Source organism: Falco peregrinus, chromosome 5 (genome assembly GCF_023634155.1).
Source record: "Falco peregrinus isolate bFalPer1 chromosome 5, bFalPer1.pri, whole genome shotgun sequence".
Lineage (NCBI taxonomy): Eukaryota > Metazoa > Chordata > Aves > Falconiformes > Falconidae > Falco > Falco peregrinus.
Genome location: NC_073725.1, coordinates 12,057,538 through 12,082,197, shown reverse-complemented (window position 1 = coordinate 12,082,197; position 24,660 = coordinate 12,057,538). Strand labels below are relative to the sequence as shown.

Here is a 24,660-nt window from a genome sequence, read left to right as displayed (position 1 = left end):
TTTTTTTGACTGGGAGTAAGGATTAAGAGACAAGAAAAAATGCCTACCTTAGATTTCTGTACCTATGTATTTAACAATCAGTACATAACACAAATGAATAAAGATTTAGAAACTAGCACCACAGATATGATCAAAACACATCAGTGTTTTCAAAAGTAGCACAGCATGAGGCATCCTGACACGGAGAGAAGGCTAAAAGCCTTTTGGTTATATTAGCACAAGGACTGCAGATAATATTCTGGATTTTAAACTCTCTTTAAAGAATCCTTTCAAACCTTTCAGTATTATGAAACTCACTGCAGCTTCTCAATACATCTTTCATTTTTTTAGTTCTTTTCCCTGAACAGTTCTTCAAGATGTGGTGTCAAATAACTTCTGGAAATCATAATTATCTTTTCCCTTCATGTTCCCAATCACGTCCCAGGTCAAAGACACCAGGAATATCAAAAAGGTCATTCTCATTCAACTCCCTTCTTGACAATGGTAACTTATGTTTTTAAACACGCACATTATCAAAAGAAGTTTAATTAAAAGCTGGAACTGTTCTTCATTTTATTTAGATATTTTGCCTTTAAATTCAACATCACTTTACCTCCCATTAATTTTTCCTTTCTACCTTTGGAAGCTGTAATTTCATTCCTTTCAATGTATTCTTCCAGCTCCGTCTTAACTGCCCATGCCACTTTGAAACGTCACAACCATTTTGCAAGCCCAATTCTCTCCGTCCACTGATATACTGTTGCTGTATTTAACAACTTAGATTTCCACATGACAGTAAGAAACTTAAGTAGCTTAGGAAGATTATGAAATCAGTCTTTGGCCCCTCTGTTTTTAAGACCCCAAAAAATGTCCAGGATAGGTACCAAATCCTGCACTGTGTATCTAAGCTACTGTCAGTAACGCTGCTCTTCTCTTTACATGCTTGTGAATCTTCAACTAGGGATCCAAACATCACTATCCGAAAATAACAGCTACAACCAAGTGCACATTAAAAAGAAAATGAGCTTTCTTATAACCCATGACCTCTACTGCTGAAAACAGCACCCTACAGAGTTTTAGAAGCGCTGCATACAAAAGCCAACTTCAACATTGGGCTGCAGCACATTCATGCCGAGGAAGGATAAAACAAAACAGTGTAACTAAAATTTTGTCAACAGATTTATCTACTAATTTATTTACTGAATACAATCACCTAATGATGCAGCCACAGTTCCCTTCCCAAACTGTGGCTGTCAAAAAATCCTCCCATACAAATCACAACATAATTCACAGGTTCCACATTCTGAGCTTCAGAAGACTCCTTGATATTCACTCCCTACTGCCTGGCAAAGCCATGAGAGTATTTATGTCTTTTGCGACTGTAAAACAAAGCATCAGTCACAGTAACAATTCACTAAACTGTGATTCTTCTTTTTTCTGGTATGGAAGCCAAGAAGCAGTTAACAATGATGACATTAAAAACTACCACATTGGGGTACCTGAGCTAACATCTTACTGATATGAACAGGGCAGCTCACACCTCTTGCAGCTATTGTTCCAGTTTCTCTACAACCTCACTTAGACACCTTGGCTTTTAGGTTGTGTTCTGAGGTTTTCAAGAGAGCTGTAACAGCCAGGGACTGAGGGGGAGAAGGGGGGAGTAAGCAAAAGATACCAGATAACAAGGTAGCAGATTTAGAGAGGTGTCAATAAGCAATGCCACTACTCAACAGATGAATCTCAGTATTGGTGTCACATAGCATGTACTCAAAGTACATCCTCAGTAGCCCTATCACAGCTAACATACAACTACAACGTGGATTAGGATGGACACATAACATTGTTATAGACATGAATTTGGAAGCAGAACACTGATGAGCTTCCATGTTTGGAGCCATCCCTTTTGCTATACAGCAAATGCACAATAGCTTGATTTAAGCTAGTGTACTAAGTAGACTTTTTCCAAAGAGCAAACAAGAAGCAAAACTACACTGCAAATGAACAATCCCTTGAAATGCAGCAGTTAAGTTTTACAACATTTTCTTAATTTAATAAGAGATCAATGCTTAGATGGTATGATCAACAAAGCCAGAACTTGATTACTCTACAAATGCCTTGTTTGTAGGGGCCAGAGAGCGAGGCTCAGTACAGGTTTCCATCAGAAACTGAGAGCTTGGCCTTGGCCAGCACCCTTCAGCTTTTGAAGAAAAGACCAAAGGCTGCTGGGACCGAGGTGTACAGTCACAGCTGCTGCAGTTTGCCACAAACTACTCGTGTCTCAACACCTCGTGTTACCTGAAGCATACCGATGCCTGCTGGGTTCGCTGGGTTTGGGGCAAGTGGCCTTTTAACATCAACATAACCAGCCAAAGGCACCAGCCTCAGGGCAGGGCGGATGAGTGAATATTAGGTGGAAGCACATGGGCAAACGTCACTGCTGGGGATATGCGGCTGTAGCTGTCCAGACAAGATCCTGGTAACACGAACCCGAGGACCACGTAGCCTTGGTATTTTCCCTTTACGTTTGTTACACGGCCAGGGAGGCCAGAGCAGGCCGGGCGGCGGCGGCGAGGCCCCGCGGGCACCTCGACGCCCCGGAGCAGCTGCGCCGCTGCTGCGGAGAGGCCGCAGGCCGCGCCCCGTGCCTCGCCGCTGGAGGCCACGGCCGGCGGGAGGACGCGGCGGGGAGGGCGCTGCCCAGAGGGCGCCAGCAGCCCGCGGCAGGGCAGCCCCGGCCACAAGGCTCGCCGAGCGCGGGCCGAGCCCCTGCAGGCGGCCATTCCCAGCCCCCGCCGGCGGTGCCGCCCAACCGGCTCTCCTCGCCCGCGTGTGTGAGGGGGCAGCGGAAAGCGGCGGGGATTTCCCACAGGAAGCCCTGTCGAGGCGGGCGGCGGCGAGCCGAGGCGGCGGGGGGTGTGCGTGTGCAGAACAGAGGGGGCGCTCCGCCGCTGCCGCCCTCCCCCTCGCTGCACGTGCGAACCGCCGCCCGCCCGGCCGCCCGCCAGCCAGCCAGCCAGCACGGGCAGCGGCCGCCCCTACCTGCGGCGCCGGGGGGAGGCTCCATCTGCGACTCCACGCTGCAGCGGCAGCTGCGCACAGACCGCATCCGGGCCCGCCGCGCAGGCGCGGCGCCGCCGAGCCCCGCCCCCTCTTCCTTGCACCGGGCGGGCGCACGGCGAAGGGCGTTGCAAACGAGCGGGCGGGGGAGGCGCCTGCGCCAGCGGTGTGGCGGGAGGGGGGCGCGGGCGCGCGGGGCGGGGTGCACGCGCAGCGTTCGCTGCCGTCGTGAGGCGGGCGGGCAGGTGGCGGGGCGGGCGGTCGCCGGGCTGTTGGCGTTGCGCGCCGTGCTCCCGCGGCCGAGGGCAAGGTGCGGTGAACGGGGCTGAGGAGGCGTGGGTGGGCTCAGTGTCTGGGGGTTAGTGAGGGGTCCCTGCAGGTTCGGGTACAGGGAACGGCGGCTTCCTCGGGAGCCACAAGCAAACAGCTGTGTGAGTGCAGCCCCTGACAGGGCTGCGGGCGAGGGGTGGCACAGCCTCCGGCTGAGGGAGCCCTTGGAGTGTCCGCAGCTTCCACAGCAAAGGCGTGAAGTGGAAGATGAGTATTACAACGGTGGTCGCTTTTATTCATGAGTTGGTTTGTGCCTTTCAAAAAGGGCATCCAGCTATGTGGGCAGGAGGCCCTCTGTCCTGGCTCTGTATTGTATGTCTCTGGGACTGCCCTCCTGTGACAGGTGTTCAGGTGGTGGAGGAATCAGAAAATGTAGTGTCCCACCAGAAACTCGGGCAAAATATTACCATGGAAAGTTCTGCAGGGGTGTTGGTCAGCCTAGCAAAATGCAGCAGAAACTATGAAAACCTGAAAAAGAGGCATAGCTGAAACTTGGGACTTATTTTAACAAAGACAATACAGAATTTTCGGAGAACCCACCGTCTTTTCCTGTCTTCAACATTTTAGACTGATGGGCGCTATGGAAAATTGGTCATTTTATGCAGTAGCCTCTTATGCAAGGCTGCAAAAATTCTTCCAAATATAGCATTTCCTCTGTTACCCTGCAATGTTAATTCCTGTTCAGTGGAAAGGTAAGCTTTAAACATCATGTTCTCAGGTAAGTGGGAAGCCCAGGAGCCTTCCCCAAGCACCAGACAGACTTTGTATGCTTCTGGAAGGTAACCACAAGCAGTCTAGAAACAAATCAGTGGGAGGAATTTAGATCACAATTACCATGTTATTTATTCTTAAAATGAAATTTCATTAAAGTTTCAGATCCACGAGTTTTCTGCAGATTTACATAATTTTCCCCATGTGAAAATTCAGTCCCTTTATTTGAAAATGGATCGTTTCAACTTGAGGACACACTGCGAGCCAAGTACTTTGTGCTGATATGTTCACAGAAATTAGTAGAGCGTGATGCAGGCAGAATCTTCCACACAAATGCTTTTGGCCTTACTGATCTAGAGCATTTCTGTTATAGAGCATTAAGTGTCTTTGTGGGTTGGGCTTTTTTAATCCACAAGTTTGTTCTTGTTCCTTGGAGTAAAATGTGGCTATTACAGTTGTTTTCTGTAACTTTAAACTGTACCGCTTCAGTTAATGCTTATACTGTGATTTGAGAATTTTAATTGAACAGGGCTGTGAAAACGCAACATATAAATTTATTTGTATTTGTTTTATTAAGGGGTTTTGGACTATGCCACTTCAGCAACGACTGTGAGAGAATGTTAAAACAAAAAGGTAACCAACAAGCTACAAACAGTTGTTATATATATATGCAATGAGACAATACAGAAAAGCACGCAGTACAAAGAGAAGCTTTCAGCATGAGAGCCAAAAAGGAGAATGTACGTTTACAACAGTAAGTTGAATTTAAGGAAAAAAAAGAAACCTCCTTGAAGTTGGTAATTTTGCTGCTCTTAAACTATTGGCTACTGGTGTTTATCTATGCCCTGCAGAATCAGAACTGTGAAAATTTATTTAAGATTAAGAAGTTTGAATGTGCATGTCAGCTCTCTGTATTGTCATGTTAACCTGACAGTTTTCAGGGACAAGATACTAGGCTAGATATAACTTTGCTTTGCAGTAGTATTTCTGTTCTTTGATGAAGGCAATAAATAGAAAAAGAAAAGTCCAACAACTTTGTAACTCAGGGAAGTTGTCCTCTCCTGCTGCTTCGTCCAGTAACAGGCCTGGAAAGCAGAAACAAGATTTTTCTGCAATTCTTAATTTCATGTCTGACAGACAAGAATGAAGAATGCTAAGAACTGCAAGTGAGTAAGAGGCATCTTGGGGAAATAAAAACAGATACAAAGGAAAAAAATGGATAGAACAACTTTGTTCTGGAGATTTAAGGGGCAGAAAGAGTATTTGAGCAAGGGTGTAATGCAGATGTGGGTCTGGTATAGTCTCATGCTATTTGGGGCTATTAGAAAGTATTGAAATGAGAAAGTACCAGAGAAAGTGTTATCATGACAGATACATAAGACATTATGCAGAGCAGGTATGGCTTAAGTAAGACAGAAACTGTCCTCAAAGAGCTTTAAATTAAGATTAACAGTTTATTTCTAACCTGGGGGTCAGTGCAGTGATCCCAGGAGGTGGTATACAGTGGCCAAGTCAATGGTTTCGTTATAGCAATTTGAATGAATATAAGCAGAACAATTTTCACAACCAGAAAAGAGGAGGTTATTGTGTTAAAGATATGAAGTTTTAAGAGTTATATAAAGAATTTTAGTAGCATGGATTAAAAGAGTTAAACACTTTGTAAATACATGTATGCTTTTATATGCAGTCTAGATATTAAGATCGTCGACCCGTATAGAGAAAAAAGATGTATTTACTTCCTTCCATAATGCAGAAGTGCCTGTTATTTGAACTCCATCCTGTGGGAGCATTTCAAGGGTATGCAGGGTAGTTTCATTAATAAAAGAGAATGGAGCCAGGCTCTTTTCAGCAGTGCCCAGTGACAGGACAAGGGGCAATGGGCACAAACTGCAACACGGGGAAATTCCGTCTGAATATGAGGAAAAACCTCTTTACCTTGAGGGTGGCAGAGCCCTGGCACAGGCTGCCCAGAGAGGCTGTGGAGTCTCCTCTGAAGACGTTTAAAACCTGTCTGAACGTGACGCTGTGCACCTGCTGTAGGTGAACCTGCTTTAGCAGGATGTTTGACTAGATGATCTCCAGAGATCCTTTGCAATCCCAACCATTCTGTGATTCTGTGAAAAGTGCAAAGTGGGTCTTCCTTAAACATGAGGTCTAACTTGCATCTTATCCCAGGAGAGAGTTTTGAAATGGCATCTGGATTACGTAATTTGTGTTTAGTCAATTTTTTTTTATATGAAACTTGTGCAAGCTCTGCAGCCCTGTGAAGTTATGCTGAAATTGGTGGGCTTTTGGTATAGCATTTTGATACTAGTACCATATGCTTTGTTTAACTGATATACTTATCCAGCAAAATTGCTTAATTGGGACATCTCCTGGGGCACTGATGTAAGACCAGTAGTACTTAATATATACAACTGTTGCTTAACAGGGCCTTAATGTGATGGTGGCTACAATTTACTAGTATCTGCCCCTGGTTATTCAGTGCTGCTTATGTCATCTGTCGGTTACAGTCTCTTGAAACTTGTCTATACAAGGGAAATGTTTCCGGCAGTTAATTCCCTGAGAGTAAAATATTGAGTGCTGTAGTGAAAATAGATTGGTGATGGTAGTCGCAATTTCTGCACTGATTATTACAGTGGGGAATATCTGGTAACTTCCCTTATAGTCTTGGAGGATGCTTGCCACAATTTTTTTCTGATTAGATGAAAAATAAAATACAGTCATAAGTAGTGTTGGATTGCAGTCATTCCTCAGTTTCTAAGATTCATATTGTCATTTGATTAGTTAATCACCCATTTTCAAGTGTGAACATATTTTCACACTTCAACCAAGACAGTGTTAACAATGAAACTATAGATAGCAATAGAGATTCATTATCTATTGCACAAGTCTCTGCACCTTGTTCTTAGCAGATAAAGAGAGCCTATGTCTGCACACAGGTGTGATTGATTTTTTTTTTTAACTCCAAACGTTGGTCAAATGAGTTCAAAGGAGTATTTTCAAACGGCACCTCTTCAGCATGTTTGCTGTTGACATTTTTTATCTTGTTTCATGAAATATAACTTCCAGTAAAAGCCTGTGATTCTTTGCTAAGCTTATGCATGTGAAATACATCGCTCATAGGTGAGAGATGTGGGGGAGGTTTAAATGAAAATTAACATTTAGAATCAAAGAAACATTTCTTTCTCTTTTTAAGGGAGCATACTTTTACTGAAGCTGCTGTAAAGTCATTCAGGGTGCCTTATTTGCAATTGCCATCTGAGATTTTCACTGACTGGAGACATGTCTTCCAGATGAGGAAAACACATGGAGGAGCAGTTTGTAGTGTCTTTTTGTTGTTGCAAGTTGCAACATTTTGTATTTATTCCCTCATATAAAATTAAACCCATCCATATGTCTTGTTTTCTAAAGGCTGAAGATCAGAAGTCTTTACAGCAGAATCTGCTCTTATAGGAAGAGGAAGCACTAGGCATGTTCAACTATTTCTGTCCGGTCTTACTAATCAATAATTCTGCCTGTTCTAACAAGCGGATACTAGTAGCTTGCCAGCCTCTGAACCTGCAGCCTGTCAAGTCTCACATAACTGATGTGAGACTTCAAGCATTAGTGCTGTGTTGCCTTGGCCTCTCTTGCTCTAGAAGAACTGCAGCTGGTGTGTGGCTAGGTGGCATGCTCTGGAGTGGCAGTGCCTATGTCAAGTCCTGTGCCTTGTCTCTTTCCCCTTCACCAAGAATGAAACCTTTCCCTTCGTAGGCCTGGCCTTTCCGTTCATGTTTCAGGGGAGTTGGAAGCATCCGATCAAGGTGACTACCATAATTTTTTTGTTGTCTTTCTAGCAAGACGTCATTGAAGTAGTATCTAGGGAACTGCCATCTGTTGAAGTAGAAAAAATGCATCAAATAATAATTACGTTTGCCAGTCACTACTGGATGTGATTGAGAGAGTAATAACCACTTCAGTTCCTTTTCTGAAGTCCATACACAGCAGCACGATCTTTCATTGGCTTTTGTTTCCTTACAAATGAGTCTTTTATCTAACAGATTCAGATGTACCCTGAAGTTATAAGCTATACACCAGCTATAGATGACTTGAATGGCACCAAGATTTTGAATAAAAATAATAGCATTTCAGTAATGTAAAAGGAAGGGAAGGTCCACCACCAAAACAAAGCCAAATATAAACTTTCATAATTTGATTTATCCTCCTTACAAGAAAATTACTTTTCAGGCTATGGTCAGAATGTTTTCTTGTCTGAATAAATTTACAACAATTATAGGGTGACTGTCACTTGCACTGAAGGTTTTATTTGGAAACTTATTTCAGACATTACCGAAGCTTTGGATTTTTGTTTTCCTTCCTTGTGGCTCTACATGCAGTCAAAAGTTTTCTTTGTCGTCATGGTTTTCTTTAAAAAGCTACCTAGTCAGTCTCTTGTTTTATCCTTTCCCATTTGTTTAAATGCTGTACAGAGAAGAGCTACTCCCTGATCATAAATGTTGAAGAGGAAATTGTTCAGTATTCAATGTGGCTTTTAGGCCATAGTAACCACTGTGTGGTGCAGTCCTCTCTGTGTGTGAGCTGGCAGTTGAGCCCTCTCTGCTGTCTTTCCATTACTACTAGCCTGGACACTTCCTAATCACTCCCGGGTGTGGTTTTAATTTGTTGGGGTTTTTGTGTCACAGTAGAGAATTACTCTGGAGGCAAGCTCTGAAGTCCTGAAGTACTTTCCAATCCATTCCTTAATGTAGACAGGTGTTAAAGCTCTATCCTTGGTATCAGGAGTTATTACAAGTATAGAAGAAGAAATTGAGTAAACCTTTAATAACTGAAACATGCTACATAGTCCTGTTTGAGTGCTAGTCTTGTTTATACATGCTCTTTTTGTGTGGTAAATCCCTGCTTAGAGACACAAATCTTCTTAACTGCTGGTTGATTCTCTTAGGAATTGCTGTTTCTTTAGTTCTGGAAATGTTTGCTTCTTAAAGGGCACGCCACCCTGTAATGTAGGATCACTGTTCTCCCTTGAAGTTCAACTGAAGTGGTTGCTTCTTTCATCTCTAAACCTCAAAAAGCCTTATAGATAGGGAAACAAAAGTACAAAGAACTTAAGCAGTTTGCCTGACATTCTGGAGGAATGCTAGTGGTAGAGTAGAGATCTAAAGATCAAGTCCTCAATTTATAGTCCGTTGAGATGACATGAGATTGTAACGGTACTCATAGTTCAGGAAATTACACCTAAGTACGCTTTTGCATTTGGATTGTATCATTGGAAATGGTAGGGTCTGAGTCATTGGAGCAGAAGACAAAGGTGATGAAACAAAAGCTACTTATTAATGTATGTAAAGAAGGATGCAGAAATGGATGAGAAAAAAATGTCATTGCTGAATGTGATCCTGTTACTATCTAAAAAAAAACTTTCTTTCAGCAGGTGACTTCTTTTTGCATGCATCATACCCTGAATATTTAGCTTATAGTAGATCCTTATGCCTATCTGTAGCCAAATGTACAGTAGGATAGTGTTATATAATTATCTACAGTGTTATATTTGCATACATCCTTAGTTTACGTTGCTGAGAAGTCTGTTGTTGTTTGTCTCTTCCATAAATTATAGAAAACAATCTGAGAAACTGGGATTTATGTTCCTTAAAACTTACAGTAATTAAATAAATTCACTGCAGTTGTTTCAAGTTCAGACTTGACACTTAAAGACTGATAAACAGGATGCGAGGAGAGGAAGATGCTTTTCGTACCACGACAGATCAAAACATGTTGGTTTTTTTAATAAAAGCTTTTCCCCTCCCTTTAGTTTTTAGGTGTGTAAGAGTGATGCAACAATAATAATGCTGAACACTTAGCTTCTCTGTATTCACCAGTCTGGAAAATTCAATCTGACTTTAACACTACTCTGCTAAGGAGCCTCAACTGACCAGCGCTCATTCTGTGGTTTTACTTACTGAGATATGGATGTTATGGAGAAGCAGTATTGGCAGTCATAAAATTCCATGACCTGATATTCAGTAAGGGGAAAGAAGTCTTACATGCATGAACTTCTTAGTTCCTAGTATCTTATCTATGTTGTGCAGTTAAACACTTGCCTATTTATAAGTACAGGAGTCTTATTGTTGAAGGCAGTGAAATTATTGTATCATATATTTTTGAGCTGAGAAAAAAATTCTCATTGTAACTGCAAACAAATGTGATTTATATCCCTGGCTCTCTTTCTTATCTTTTTTTATGTTGCCAAATATGATTTTATAGCCACTGTACTTTCATCTACTGATATTAATTTCAGTGTTCAGGGAGTACTGAATGCAAGGAAGGGAGATCTGATTTGAAAACTCAGCTCTTGACATATATTCCTCCACAATAGTATTCTGGTGTGTTCCTAATTATCTACCTTACAGGGATATTTGCATCCTTAAGTAATATGGGTTTTATGCAACTCCAGTTCTGATGGCTGGTTGGTGGGGGTGCAGCAAGAGTTAGTTGATGTTGATGTGACAAACCACAATATCACCTGTAGAATCCTGAGATATATTTCAGACTGAGTAATGTGACATATAGTATATAGAATCAAAATGAAAACTCAAAAGCTTTATCCCACTGATTCCAGTTGTGTTTAGAAGCTCGTAAGAGCCTGGCAACTTCTACATTCAACTTCTTTGTTGCAAAGCATTCAATTAACCACCTCCATTGCTTTACAAGCAATGTTCAACCTTTGTTCACAACTGAAAAGTATATGAGTATATGTAATGTAATGAAGCTGGATACAAAAATGGATACTCAATGGAAGCCCTTGGCAAAGTTAGTCAATCAAATTGTACAAGGTTTTGGAAGTGCTAGACAGTTTTGAAATTTCAGCGACAATGGTAACAATTTTAAGTTAGGGCAAACTGAAAGTAGGAGTTGAATATAGATAATATGAGTCAGGATTTCATAATTAATCTCTCTGCTGTCCAATTAAATGTTTAAGGTGTGTCCTATGTTTCTTGACTTTTCCCAACAAGCTGCAATTGGAGATTATGGATTTTACTGAAATATTTGTATTATTTACCTGTTTCCAGCATGAGTCTGATCATGTGTATGGTTAACATCATTATCAGGGATTGCGGTTTGTTTCTTTGGGCATTATAGAATCATAGAGTCAGTTAGGTTGGAAATGACTTTGAGATCATCAGGTCCAACCATTAACCCAGGACTGCCAAGTCTACCACTAAACCATGTCCCTAAGCACCTGTATATCTGTTCCAAAAATCTCGTGGTACAAACAATTGAAATGACATAACAGGCAGAACTGAATAAGGGCAAAGAGAGGAAGAAGACATTACAAATGTCATATTTTGATATGAACAGATCTACTGCATATCTGTTTCATTATACATGTCATACATGTGGAATTTAGTATATGTATTTTATATATATAAGTATTTAATTCTCTTTCCTACCTATCCTATAGAATTAGGAAGAAGCATAACACCAAAGAAGACATAGCTGAACCGTGATGTGTAAAAGAAACCGTAACTAACGTTTAACTTTCTGTCATGGTTTTACTTAACTAGGGCGAAGTGTTAATCAGCTTAGAAAAGCAGGGATTTTTGGTCAGGCTATTTTGAATTCATTGTTTTGGGGGGGTTTTTTACCCCACTTCTTAGAACACCTTTTATTTAATTTCAGTGACTAATTCACATTTTAGAGAAAAGAATAGTCAGTGCTCTAAACTTTCAATAAGGTTCATAACATCTCTGAGATTTCCCAGAACTTCTACAACAAAATTATGGGAGAGCGAATTTGGTAGTTCTTATAAGTCAAAGGCTTAAAAGAAAAAGAAAAAGAAAAAAAAAATTAACAATTGTATAAATCAGCATACAGAAGTACAAAAGCATAGAAAATCAAAACACTCATCCTCCCATTCTTTCTGTGTTTTACTTTTTATGGGAATTTGGAAATGTAACTAAATCTACTGCAGAGGATAGATCAACTTTTTTTTTTTCCTGAGCATTGCATTCTACGACACAAACATGTAAATCTCTCTCAGTATCATAATTTGTATTCAGTTAAGTACCAAAAAGTTGATTGCAGAGTGTGATGAATCAATTCCCATGCTGGGATAAGCTGTAGAAAGGGGAAACTGAAGTTTGAATTTCATTATTGTCTGATACAGAACATCAGATTATGACTAACAGCAAGATTTTAACCCCAGTGTTCTAAAAAAACATTGCATTTGGAATGTCAGAATAATACTTTTTAGCTTCGCTATGCTATATACTGTTGCTAGCATGTATTGAAGTAAAAAGTTTTGTTTGTTCTGAGGGTCCTTTCTCCCTGTTTAGAAAAGAAGATGTGGAAATTTGCATAGCTTGGTATTTATTTCTTGAACTAGGAAATCTTAGCTAAATGGAGACAGCCAAGTTAGTTGGAGAAATCATAGCACCTTTAGAGAATCACAATTATTGGGTATTTTTTGATATTTTTATTGGGTTCTTAACAAGTGCTTCTTACACCTTCTTGTTACACTTCTTGATTTTTATTTTCAGAAATATATATTGTATATACCATAAGTATAGTACCTTAATGTTACATCTTTTCTTCCATTGCTATAGAAAATACACATAGAAAAACATTTATTAATCCTTTGTTCTCTATTGCAAGTGTGAGAGCTTGGCCCTTTGTAATGCATAAGGATCGCTTTTTGTCAATTTTAGCAGGAGAAGCAGCAGTATGTGGCAAAACTGTATCTACGATCTTTGACAAATTATATTCTTGTTATGGTTCCAATTTCAAAACCATCGGTATGCCAGTTATGCTGTCATCCAGTGTCCTCCAATTCATTAATATCATTCCGGTTTTACCATGGTTCAAGTCCAAATTTGTCATAGTAATTGTCTGTCTTACCATCCATGAAAGTTTTTGTTTACTTTTTTAAATATAAAGATTTTATTGGTGATGGCACCTGACCTGTACCAGTACTGACAGATATACTAATGCAAATCGGGTGTGTGGCTGAACTGGAGTTTCTGCAGATATGCTTTTACAGTCCCTTGAAATTCATCTGCTTCTTGCTTAGGCATTTACATGTTAACTTGCTTTTTACCATAAAAAATAATCTCTAACCTGGAATTTCAAGTCATTATAAATACTGCATATGCATGGATGCTACCATTTTGAAGTACTGAAATGTATTTGCACTTTTACAAGTGATGGTAGCTATTAATACTGTAACTGAAAGTAAATAAATACGTTTGTAATTCAGCTATAATAGTCTTTGAATTGACTTGAAATTCAGTCTTGTTAATCAGAAAATTAGGGGAAATATTGAATTTAATTTTTTTTTAAGCTCATGTATGGGTTACACAAGCAGGAATATATGTTAATTTAAAAAAAAAATGACGCAGTTTCCCGTATCTTTAAGCTTCTAGAATAGTATGATGTTTAAGAATTTCTCACATTGATTTCAGTTGTAGATTTCATTGTGGAAGACAGAGTTAGTCATATTTAAGAGACTTAGAATATAATCGTAACTAGGACCATCCAGTGTAAGTGCAAGCAAAGTACCTCTAGGAGAGTGTAACCAGTTGTGGTGGCAGTTTAAGTTCCAATCATGTTCTTATCGCGTCATCAACAAAGAAATGTAAAGGGCTGTTTCAAAGAAAATATTACAGTACCTTGCTTTGTGCAATTAAAAGATCATTTTGAACAATTTAGCATTAAGCTAAATTGACTGTCTGAATAATGATTAGGACATCTGTCTATTGAATGCAGTTTGCATTGAATTCTGTCTTACGTAGCCCAAGTTCTGCCTGAACTAATGCTCACCTAGAACATGGCAACTGCATAGACATAATTCTTTTGATATCAGGATAACATAGGCTGGTCATTTTATTGACTTTCTGTTCATCAAGCCATGTTGTGCTTTGAATATAAAGAATTCAAAATGTCTAATTCAGCATCCTTTTTTCCTCACAATTTAATTCCATTGGAATAGCAAAAACCCCACAGTGTACCACCATCTGCAAATTCTGAGCACCAACCAGCTTAGACCCCTGTAGACTTACAGCTGAGGAGCTCTGGTTCCTTGACGGGTGATACTCAGTCTCCAGGGTCGAGGCCATAGAAAGCACCTTCGGGAGACCTCCTGCTGGTGGTGAACACCAAGAGAGTGGGAAGCAGCTGCACAAGAGCTGCTGGCCAGCCTGTCTGCTGGAGGTATGGGGCTATGGCAGCACAGAGCCAAGGCAGGGGAAAGCGGCAGAATCTCAGCAGCGTGGTCCTTGCCAGGTTAGGGAATGTGTAACAGAGCAGCTGTTGGATATGCAGTGACAGTTACCACGACCACCATGGCTTTGCTGGCTGACAGCATGTCTCCCAAAGGGGGGTAAAGCATGGGCTACTCTAATCAGATGTTCATCCAGAGAAAAATGAACTTTCTGTCATTCAAGTCCTTGTGGGTACTGCAAAGAGAACAAAAGCATACAGTCATTAAAAAAAAAGTCACTGGCTACTGACCTACCTGTCAATAAGCATTAAAGAAATGTGATGCTACTGCTGAGAAACTATCAAATTTGCTTTAAAGAGCAATGCTAATGTCAAACATGAAGTCAGAATCAGTGTTGATTTGTAACAATCATGCTGGAAACCAGGAGATTCTTTTGGTTTTATTGTGAAAGGAAAACCCTCCACAACAGATACTTGCATGAACAAAGGAGAAAAATTGCTGCTGAAATAGGGAAAGAACAGAGAGGGTAAAAGTAGTTTTTCATTCCAGGCAGTTTGGACATAGTATATTCCGCACAGTTCACAACAGCAATTAGGCTCTGGAAATTGGCAATAAACCCTGAGAAAGGATAAACATATTGTCAGAATAGTTGTTTTTTTGAAGAGGTGCATTCAGTCTGACTCAGGGAGGAGCTGGAGTCTGCAGTGAAGGGAGATTAGCAAGCACTAACATACTTGCAACTCATTGGAGTTACTGTAAAACAACAGTTTTTCTAAGAAACATCTGCATGACCCTCCTCAGAAGACATGCATACACCAGTTCTACTTCTGCAGACTTAAATTCATATCCTGTTCCAGAAAAGAGAAAGAGCTTTGTGGTCTCACTTCAGCTTTTACTGTGTTTGATGTACATCAGAAATACCCTCCTAGCTTTTTCACATGCTAGTCAGAAGGCTACTGTAATTCTGTAAGTGCTGTGCTATTCTGGCAAGGTGGTTTTGCATTAAACTCTTCTTAGCACGTTTTCATTCAGTTTCTCTCTCCTCTGTCATTTATTTCATACCACTTCTGACTTCTGCAGTAAAAAAAAAACAACTTGTAATGTATATAAACATGAATGATACTTGCTTAAAACAAACGGGTTTTTCCTTTCGTCCATTCTGTAGTCATGTATGAAGCTTCTACCTTTTTCTTGTATTTTGGTGGTTAGTCAGAAGGCCATATAGACATTTGGGCCTTTGGGAGAGATTCTTCCTGCTTTTCATTTGAAAGCAGGTCACTGCTCTTATTGATTTCTGGACTACCAGATAGTGTATGTGTCAATGTCAAGTTTTAGGTCTCCTCTTGTGTTGGTATGGGTGATGAAGAATATAGTATTTCAGTTGTATGGGGGCACACCTAGGTCATTTTACCATTAAAATTACCAGAGAACCAGAAATGCTCTCCTGTTTTCAACTAAGAAATCTCAACATTGTTGAAATATATTTAGAAAGTTCATTGTATAATTGTCTTGTTTAGGGGGGTGGTTTTTTTTTTTTTTTTCCTTTTGGCATTTCCAGCAAAAACTCAACAAAGGAATTCTCTTTTCTTTTACTATTGTATAAAAACTAGGCTCATTCTTGGAATGTTAATATTAGTGTTACCTATTTTGGAGAAAAAAACTGAGATTGAGAGGCTGAGTTATTTTCTTGCAAAAATGATGAATGATGACAAAAATATCCGTGGGGAAATATGTAAAATTACTGAGGTATGTGGGAATTAAATGTTATTTTATTGAAGATTTGTATAATCTGTCTGAAATACAGAAAACCTGAAAGAATGTTGCCAGACTTTTAGCTAGAAATGTATGAATTTCTGTCCAGGTCTTATTTTAAATGTTAAAATTAATTCTGACCCACTTTTGAATAGAAAGATCTTATATTTTTCATACTAAAATTGATGATATTTTAATATTACCAGGAAAATTTATTGATAAAGTTTACAAAACTGAATGCCATTTTGGCTGGGAAATCTCACTTCTCCCTGCCAAGTAGCACTGGATATTTTGCAACATCCAGAAGTGCAGACCGACAGCAGTCTCTTTGAGGAGAGGATCTTAGAATTGCTCAAACCTTCCTGTCCTCATTTCAGCTGGGATGGAGTTAACTTTTCTTAGTAGCTAGTACAGTGCTGTGTTTTGGCTCTGATATGAGAAAAACGTTGCTAACATACTGTTGGTTTTCGTTGTTGCTGGGTAATGTTTATACTAAATCAAGGACTTTTTCGTTTCTTGGGCCCTGCCAGTGAGTGGGCTGGAGAGGCACAAAAGGTTGGGAGGGGACACAGCCAGGACAGGTGACCCAAACTAGCCAAAGAGGTATTCCATAGCATATGGCATTATGTTGAGTGTATAAGTTGGGGGAAGAAGGAAGGGAGGGATATCTGACATTATGGCGTTTGTCTTCCTGAGTAACTGTTACGCGTGATGGAGCCCGGCTTTCCTGGAGATGGCTGAACACCTGCCTGCCCATGGGAAGCGGTGAATAAATTCCTTGTTTTGCTTTGCTTGCATGCACGGCTTTTGCTTTGCCTATTAAATTGTTCTTGTCTTAACCCTAGAATTTTACATTCCAATTCTCTTCCCTGTCCTTCTGGATGAGGGCTAGTAAGCAAGCAGCTGTATGGTGCTAGGTTGCTGGCCAGGGTTAAACCATGACACTTCCCATGAAACTAGGAATACAAACCACAGAATAAAGTGGTTATATTTATTAATAACACTAATTTTTTGCCACCTTTTCACTTCCACTGTCTGGAGACTGCAGCAGAAACCATGTGGCCAGATAATTATCTTTCAAATAAGTTATTAAATTAATCTTCTGTCCTTGAAAACACAAGCAAAACTAAGAATACGTTAAGCAACCCCAAACATTTCCAAATGTGCGCATGCATTTAGTGGGACAGGCACATTCTATTTCTTCTAAGCATAAATTAGTGTATTGCAAAAGGAAAAAAGGAAACCTAATACTTATATGTATAAATTAAAAAAAGAAATTCTTCTAAGCAATCTAGGAACTGGTCATTCAGCTGATTCAGTTTTTGTCTGAAGCCTGCATATGAGGTGCAGTGTGTTGTATTTCCAGTCTGAAGTTCCAGGCAGAAGAGAAACTGCTTCAGCTATTCGGGTATTTAGGTATGGAGAGAGAAAGGAACACATTCTACTGTCTTACCGAGCTTAGCTTTGAATTGGCTGGGTTTGGACTGTAGAGGCAAACTTTCTCCACTTGTGCTGTACCCATTTTCCTTGGCTCAGATTTCACTTTTTCCAGTAGAAACAGGATGAAGTTACCAATCAGGTACTCTGCAAGCCATCTTTATGTGGTTGAATTGTTTCTTTTGTAATGTTAAGGTACCTTTCTGGACTGCTTGGGAACGGGAAAGAGCTCTGACAACATCATTGCTTTAAAAAGTTTTAACAGCAGGGTAAATTCTGCCTATCTTTAGCAGCTGTCTTCTTTAGATTCTTTCATTCCCTGTAAGCAGGGTCAGACTTTATTTGTCTCATGCCTGTGACCTACAGTACCCAGTGGTCTACACTTCACAGTCACAGACTTTGAAAAAGTGTCCCTAAATACTCACTGTGCAGCTGTCCTGAGGCAAATGGCTTAAGGGCAGATATGATTATTTCAGAGTTTTCTGAAAATCTGAATTGGAATGTTGCAGGCAGTTTTTTAACATAGTTTGCTTTTATGCTGTATTGTCTTTTAACAATAGCTGCCCTTTTTTTTTTTTTATGTCATCTTTGTGGTTCACCTGTTTCATATTTGCCAAGGAATAGTCATTCTTCAGCAGGAAATAAAAATGGCCCTATGAAGATGGATTCTGCAATCTCCTTTAAATTGTGATTCTAGAGGACAAGAAGGATAGGAATAGAGGAGGCATGTTTAGCTGAGAGCAAAGAGCAATAAATGACGTATAAGTTCACCAGAATATCACACAGCTCCTGAGATAACTAAAAGGGCTGCTACCGGCCACTTTGCAGAAAGCATGTGGAACCATACCCCAGCAGTAATTACAGTGGCCAGACAGCTCTAGGTTTTGGTGTGGGAGCACAGATTTTTCCACCCATCCCACTCCAGCAAGGCAGTGTATTAGGCCTTCTACTCACCTGGAGGAGAGAACAAAGACAATTGCTGTCCTGATCCAATCGTTAGCATTCAGTTGTTTTCCTAGGCTGTTGAATGTCTCCTGTTTATTGCTGAAGTGATTGTGTATAGTGAATTGTGAAAGCAACGATATGTTTAGTTTCTTTTGCAAAAAAGCCTTCTGAAACCTAAAATCTAATATACCTCACTAGGTTCATCAAATTTACCAGCAATTAATCGAAAATCTAGAACATGCCAAAGCCAGTGTATTGATGAAGTTGCAAAAGCTAATATTAAGTGATGTGTTGCTTGACTATAGCATGTTGTAGTGCTTTTAAGACCTCTCCTTCACAGTTCAGCACCTCAGTATGCTCTGCCAGAATGACTAGGCAACCGCTCCATTTGGTCTCACAATGTGTCCCCCTCTAGTGTAGCTTCACAGATGCTCTAAACCCAACGTGCATAAAGAACAGGAGTATTTGTTCTGACTGCTATGTCAGTCCACCAAACAACTATGTAATATGAAATTACAGAACGGAGACATGTGATTTTAGGACTTACCTACTTCCCTGAAAAGAAGCCTAGTAAACTGCAGTGCTTTGGGAAAACGTTCCAAGAGGCAATGGACTGGCGTGAAGAATAAGGGACACTTAAGTACTTAGATAAAGGTTCTGGTTTTTGCTCTCAGACCTCTCAGTGTAAATAAGAACATGCTCTATTGGTAAGGAGAGTGAACATTTTGTGCACTCTAGTGAGTTAAGACCATGGCTGGCTGTCACTGATAGTTTTTTTGGTTTAACCCTATTTTGGTGATAGTTTCAGTTTGAGTCATTATTACTCGCTGAAAGACAAAGTGATGGAAACCTTCAGAGTAATAAGAGAGGTTATGTAATCTCATCAATCATTTTGTGTTTGCAATGTATACCATAACTTTAATTTTTAGTAATTTCAGTTCTTTATAGTCAAATGGCCAAAGTATCTGGGCTTTTTATCAGAATTTAATTATAAATTGTTACAAAAATGACGTAAGTTACATGAAGCTGATTTAGCAAAGCTTGGGGAAGAAGCTTTTGGAAAGAGGGTAGCTTAGGACATATTTTATTAGCTTGTCCAGAGGTAGCATGTTTTTTGAAAAAAGATAACTAGGAAAACTGTAGGTAAGACAGGCTATTTATGTAGGGTAGCAGCACAGGAAAAAATAGTGTCTGATGAAAGGTGGCACAGTTTTAATTCTTACTAAGTTTCCTTGTAATTGTATGAAACATTTTGAGTTTGTTTTGCCTCAAGACAAAAATGTAGGAGGCTGAGAGATTTTTCTTTTATACAGGAGGAGAGAGACAGAGAAAGAGGAAGAAAATAATAGTGAAAACAGTGGCAGAAAATAATACTTGGCATAATAAAATCAGTAACATATGAACCTCTTAGTTTGCATAAGCACACAATATTTTCATAGGTTTACCATTTCAAATGTTTGCATTTGAGTGAGATTTTTTACATCTATCTGTATATGTCTGGTCTTATTTTTTGACATGAAATATTTGTGTTATATTTGCTATCTGAACTTTGCAAAATAATCCCAAAATACAGTGACAATGGTGGTTCTGTCAGACTTGCTGAAATTACGTAAGCCCTGTGCCCTTTGGAGAAGATTGTTTCTTGTCTCATTTTTTGAATATTTGCCTGCTTTCCTAAAATACTGAATGGCCTGTGTCAAATTCTGGTCTTCAGTGCAACAATAGCACCCTGCTTTGGGACCACTGATTAGTCATGCAGTAGGGAGCAGAATTTGTTGCTGTGTGTTTGCTCTTCTGTTGCTGTTCCTTCATATTCTCCATGACTTGTTTGGCAGCGCATTAGGAAGAAGTCTTGTCTAGTGGTTCATTTAAAACAACAATGTACTTGAGTTTGTTGACAATATAACTACTACTTCTAATTTGAAGATCTGAGCTGTCCCAAGAATGAGTCCCCAACAGTTATTTGCCTTATACGCTAATGTCCAGTGGAAGGAAAATCTGTGCTACAGATAGTTACCACATCAGAAATAATTCAAAACTGCAAGAAAGAGAAAAATAAAAATAACTGAAGCTCCAGAGAAATTGGCAGGCTGGGTTGTGTAAATAAAATGGCCAGCTAATTGTATTCCCTAGTGAATCCAGTCCAAATGGACCAGACGGGTTGAGTGCATAATAGAACACATGCACCACAGTTTGAAAATCTCTGGGAATACTGAGCTGTCTTGTGCCACCCCTGATGGAGCTGAAATTGTAGTGAACAGAATGCTGGAACCATGTTGTATTATCAGAGGACGTGGAACCACTTATTTGAACTAAACACTTAGTGCTGTCATGCTGGTGTGACAGAAAATGGCACTAAAGCACAGCTGAGTGGCTATTTTTGTCTGGATAAATACTCCAGTTTGTCAAGCTCTGTCTTCAAATCTGCTAAAGCACAAAGGTAGAATTCAAAATTAGACGTTAACAACTTTATGTTAGCTCAGGAAGAAGTATCACCTTTTTTTTTTTTTTTTTTTCCTTTTTTTTTCTTTTTTTCTCCTCCTGTGTGCAGTTTCAAATGTCTAATAAAGTAATAGGTCTCAGGTTATTCAAAGGGGATACTTCAGACTATGTTTCATATTGTATTCCATAAAGGCATATTTTGTATACATTTCCTTGTTACTTTATTTCAGTTCATCAGTTTCTGGCATTGCTGGTGATGGATGTAGTCTCCAGTTCAAAAAGCATCTCTTGTAAGAGATGGTCTTCACTATATAAGTATCACTGTAGCTCCTGCTCATACAATTATCTGTACTGCTCTGGAGCATTTGCTTTTGTGTCCCCAAACTAAGCAAAGTATAAAAAAGATAGAGGTTGCAGATAAAAAGATCAGTCTTGCTGGCTGCGCAACCAGGCTTAGGGATAAGTGGGAGTTCACAGTTTCCATTCTTCAACTAGAAGTCTAAAATTAATTCTTGCTTAATAATTCTTTGAGGGCTTTTTGTCATTAAACTTGGCTAAAGTTGGTGTTTAGATGGATCAGGGAAAAATCATAAACTCAAGGTTCATGAGTTCTCAGAAGCATTTTCTGCAAATATGTAAAGTGGACCATTACCCCAAGACATGTTCATGGCACCTTGCAGCTCAGGGATGCTCTGTGGCAAGCTGAAGAGGCTGTTGTCTTGTGTTGGGGTGAAGAGCCAACAAAGAGTAGATCGATGGTAGAGGAGTACTTCAGGCATATCTGAAGGCACCCCAGGGGCATAGCTCTCAGGATACAAAACTGAAGAGGGAGCCTCAGTATATAGGCCACCATACGGAAGGACTGTGCTTCTTTCTATGCAGGAAATCTGGCTTTCTGGCAAGACTGCTGGAGTAGAAATTTTTTGTTTGGTCAATTGTCAGAACTATAATTTTAAACTGAAATAGTACATAGAACTCAGAGAAAGAGTTCGTTCAATCATACTGCCTTTAGTATAGCTAATGGGTGTTCTTGCTAGGCTTGCTGATAATGTTGCCTTGAAGCCAGGAGTGCCATGCCCTGGCAGAGCAATGGGAAAAGATGAAAACAGTGGTTTGCCTCTCTGGTCCCCTAAAGGCAGCGCTCTTGAACTTTCACTACCCTCTTCCTGCAAGGAAAGAGAAAGTGGTTTGGTCAGTGCAGTTCTCTCTTCCTCTTTGTTTTCTTCCTTTTCATTTGAAATTTTCTCTATCTGAAACTGATCTGTGTCATGTAAATAGTGGTATCCAAGATACCAAAATTAAGAGCTGAATATTGCTTTAAACATACGGTATATTCAAAAGCTTTTACCCTTAACAATTTTAAGAATTTTTATAACCCATTTTTAAACTCTTCATAATACTCATACTGATTCTCAAGTATTGTTCCTGAATTTTTAGGTCAAAGCATATTAAGAGGTAGAATATCTTCTAAAAACTTTTGTTTCTGAATGAGGCATACATTTTACAGCCAGATTGTTCATGAATATATGTGGGGAAATTTTGACTTCTAGTCAGACTTGAGCTGACTTCTGGGATAGCTCCGCCTGCTTGTTGTCTGGTGAAAATATTGCTAGGCAGAAATTAAATAAAATAAAAGTTCAGAATCAATAGATTTAATACATTAACATATTATCAGGGATCTAGGATGGAAAGATTTTCTTCAGTTATATTTTGTTAGTTTCACTGAAAGTAGGATTAATAGCTAAGGCCAAGATCAGCCAAGTATTTTTACATATTTGGTTAAATACTCTACATACTTTATAATTTTAAAACATATTCGCTGGATATCTATCACAATTCTTGAATATAACTATTCAGTGTAACACTGTTGGCCATTCTAGTAGCTGGATAATGTACATACACAGAGAAATACTGAGTTATTACAGGGGTAGTGTTATTGTTGTTCATGGCATTGCTTGTGTCATTGTGAAAAAAAACCAGGAAATTAGGTTGAAACTAGGAAGGGACACAAAGAGAAAGTATGATGGAGAATCAAAATAGTTTGTTTGGAGAATCAAAAAAAATTTTTTTCCTTTCCAATTTCAAAATAATTGGAAAGGAATTTCAAAAGTAATGTGTGTATTTGACATTAACAATGCCTGCTTTATGGTGATAGTTATAAATACCTTGATATATTTAGCTTATCGGAAGAAGACAACTAAGATGAAAGTTGGTCCTCACCAGCAAGCAATAGAGTATTGGGACAAAATATATGATCATTCCTGCTGTATACACTCATTAGAGAAATACATTACAAGATATGGAGGCTGGAAATGAAGGCAAGACAAATGAAATGAGCAGCATGGTCCAGTTTTTAACAAGCCAAGTAATGGATTTGGTATCAGTCACTTTTCCCATCAAAATGTTTATTTTTTTGCTGCACGTCCTGTAGCTCAAACAGGAACTATAGTCTCCTTTGCTTAGGAAGTCAGCCACAGTAGTCAGAATGTTGCTTGCAAAATATGGATATAAATACATGAAACAAGTGGAATGTGTGTATAATCTGTAATAGAGTCATTACCCATCTAAGTCGAGACCTCGACAATACTGGTGGAAGCATCAGTGGATCTGCAAGAATGCCTAACTCTAAGAATATCTAATTGTACTCCTATCTCAAATAGGTAATTTTCACTTCTCTGCATTGTATTAAGGCACAATAGTCTTTCTTTAGTATTTAACAATTATCCAGGTCAATCCAAAAGGTATTTATATTACAGTCATAGCAGAAGTTCCATTGTGCTGTGTGCACTGTTCTTGTCACAGTGAATATATGCTTACAGTTAGGATGGACTGATAAGCCTTTGGCTTTGAGATATAGGAAGCCATACAGTTTGAAATACTTCCTGGCTAGAGTCTGCTTTGACACTAACTTTTTTTTAAAAGTAGCATAACAAATAAAATCCATCTCTTTTTCTGGAAGAAAACTAAGGAAAAATACATTGTTTTCACTGTGTGTTTTTTTGCTTAACTAGTGCTTTGCTGAGAAATTCTGTTGCCTTAATGTTTCCAAACAGCACTCTGTAATTCGCAGAAATTTGCTGTGTGCAAATCTGTTCAAGATTGATGGCATTTTAGTTGGTGAATGCATCTGGGAATGTATACTTTAAACAAATACATCTTACCATTTTACTTTTTCCTGCATGTTCTATTTCCAGGAACCAGAAAGGTACTGAAATAAACTGGGGTCTCTCAGCCTTCGGGATATATTCACCCCTGGTTAAGCACAGAGCTCCATTTGGTGCGTGTCAGAAAACCAAACGCAATTATTTGAGCAAATCAGAGTACAAGACCCTGATCAATTTAGCTTTGATTGATCCTTATGATCACATCAAAAGGGCGTGGTCTGACACTACAGCACGTGCACGCCTAAAAAAGCAGATTGAAAAACACTGATTTAATTATGGATTTTTTGTCCTGACCTGTAGTTTGTTTTTCATTTATTCTGATAATGCAGTTACTTATTTATTTTTAAGGTGAGCCACATGCTAGTATTTTGAGGCAAGTGACTTGTAAATACTTGGTTTTGCCTTTGAACAGGAAATACAATCCTCTGCTGCTAGGCTGCATGTTGTAACTAGTAACACTGACAGATACTATGTCAGAATTGCTGTATGTTCCTCAGGACAAATCCAGAGCAAGTGTAAACTTCATCATGTGTTGTGCTCTGTACACAGTGTCACATAGCTTTTCCACAGGCTAGAAAGACATTTCCAAGTGAATTTGTTGAGATGGTTCACTCCTGAATTACATGA

At 39.4% G+C, this 24,660-nt stretch overlaps 1 protein-coding gene across 1 annotated transcript in view; it reads right to left on the bottom strand.

The window, feature by feature from the left end:
- Positions 1–3,139, bottom strand: part of CMC1 (C-X9-C motif containing 1) — a 44,181-nt gene extending 41,042 nt beyond the window's left edge. Inside the window, exon 1 of the mRNA XM_055803369.1 lies at positions 3,019–3,139. Within this exon, the coding sequence (XP_055659344.1) occupies positions 3,019–3,085 (67 nt within the window). The 5' untranslated portion in view covers positions 3,086–3,139. The remainder of the gene's footprint in view (positions 1–3,018) is intronic.
- Positions 3,140–24,660: the final 21,521 nt, after the last annotated feature.